This window comes from Epinephelus moara, unplaced genomic scaffold (assembly GCF_006386435.1).
Source record: "Epinephelus moara isolate mb unplaced genomic scaffold, YSFRI_EMoa_1.0 scaffold3680, whole genome shotgun sequence".
In the NCBI taxonomy this organism is placed as follows: Eukaryota; Metazoa; Chordata; class Actinopteri; order Perciformes; family Serranidae; genus Epinephelus; species Epinephelus moara.
Window position 1 is genome coordinate 1 of NW_026081405.1, and position 1,484 is coordinate 1,484.

Below are 1,484 nucleotides of genomic sequence, written 5' to 3' on the forward strand. Positions count from 1 at the left end.
TTCTGGAGTGGATTGGGGAGAATGGATGCAGGCAGAAACTCTGCTAGCTATGGCAGCTCCTTTCAAAGCCGTTTCATCATGACTGAAGATGTGCCCAGCAGCATTCAGTACCTCCAGGTCAAGAGCCTGACAGCAGAAGATTCTGCTGTTTACTTCTGTGCTCGACAAAGCACAGTGACTGAAGACAGTGGAACAGCTGCACAAAAACCTCCACAGACAACAAACAGCAATGTGATCTTAATGACATCAGTTTTCTCACCACCTGCAAAAGCACTTTGATATATCCACATTAGATTTCTGTATATTTTAACATTTGACAACAGAGTGAACTTGGCTAGTTCAGGAGATCATTAGAAAAGTGAAATGTCCACAGTCCCATACATATTCAAACACTGGCTGATTGGATGATGTGATAATAAAGCAATTTAGTAGATGATGGATAACACTGCTCTTTATTTCTGTCACTGTAAATGCTGTCATGTGCTGCACATTATGCTCAAAGTGACTAATGAGAAACAGAGCCTTGATACCAAGATGAATTATAAGCTCACAAATGTGATTAAACCAGGTGTGTTCATGTGTCAGATGTCTGAACTCAGATTAACATTTGTGTATTATTATAATAACTGTGGTTGTGTTGTTAATACTGATAGACTTTAACACAAATTAAAACACATATGAATATTAAAACAGGTGACTGAGGGTTGACTGTTGGATATTAATTCAACAGTTTCATTAAATATCTTCAGTCCAGCTGTTTCCTCCCTGTGAGGAGGAGTCAAAGACGCACACAGACACATTTACACCTGTGTTTCCTCCATCTAAGCTCCTCCTCTCTACTTGCTGCTCATCTCCTTGAGGTGCATTGAATTGACTAGTTGACTAATCACACACATCCCCAGAGAAGACGTGAAAACATTATTTCATCTATTTCATCTCAAAAATCGAATTTTCTAAATTTATTCAAAGACAAATATATCTGAATTTGCTATTGTATCCTACACGGAAAGGAAAGCAACTCCATTAGCAAATGAAAAAAAAATGAATGATGTAATCCTTTGACAGAGAGCCAGTTGAGGAGCCACTCCCTCTCCATGATATCCTGATGCAAATCTTCAGTGTGTGCAGTGTACTTCTGTCCTGCTGACTGCTCTTGTACTTTGTGTGGAGCATCAGAGGTCACATCTCCAGCCTCAGGATGATGAACACACTCACTCTTCTGCTGGTTGCTCTCTCTCTGCCCTGTGAGTTCTCCTGCTTCTTGCTGCTTCATCTTTTATCAGACAACATGGACTGATGGTCAGTCAGTGATAGCAGAAAACTTCCCAGGTGACTGTCTCACTTTCTTCTGTGGTTCCTCTCTCCTTTCATCTCCTCAGGTTGTACAGGTCAGAGTATGGAGTCCATTCCTTCCAGTTCAGTAGTGAAAAAGCCTGGTGAGACTCTCAGTCTCTCCTGCAGGGGATCTGGCTTCACATTTAGCT

General features: G+C 41.1%; 1 gene segment (V, D, J or C); it reads left to right on the forward strand.

Moving 5' to 3' along the window:
- The first annotated feature begins 22 nt into the window (after positions 1-22).
- The window catches only part of LOC126387331 (immunoglobulin heavy variable 3-21-like), a 3,832-nt gene continuing 2,370 nt past the window's right edge, over positions 23-1,484 (forward strand). Inside the window, 1 exon segment of the V gene segment in view lies at positions 23-231. Within this exon segment, the coding sequence occupies positions 79-231 (153 nt within the window).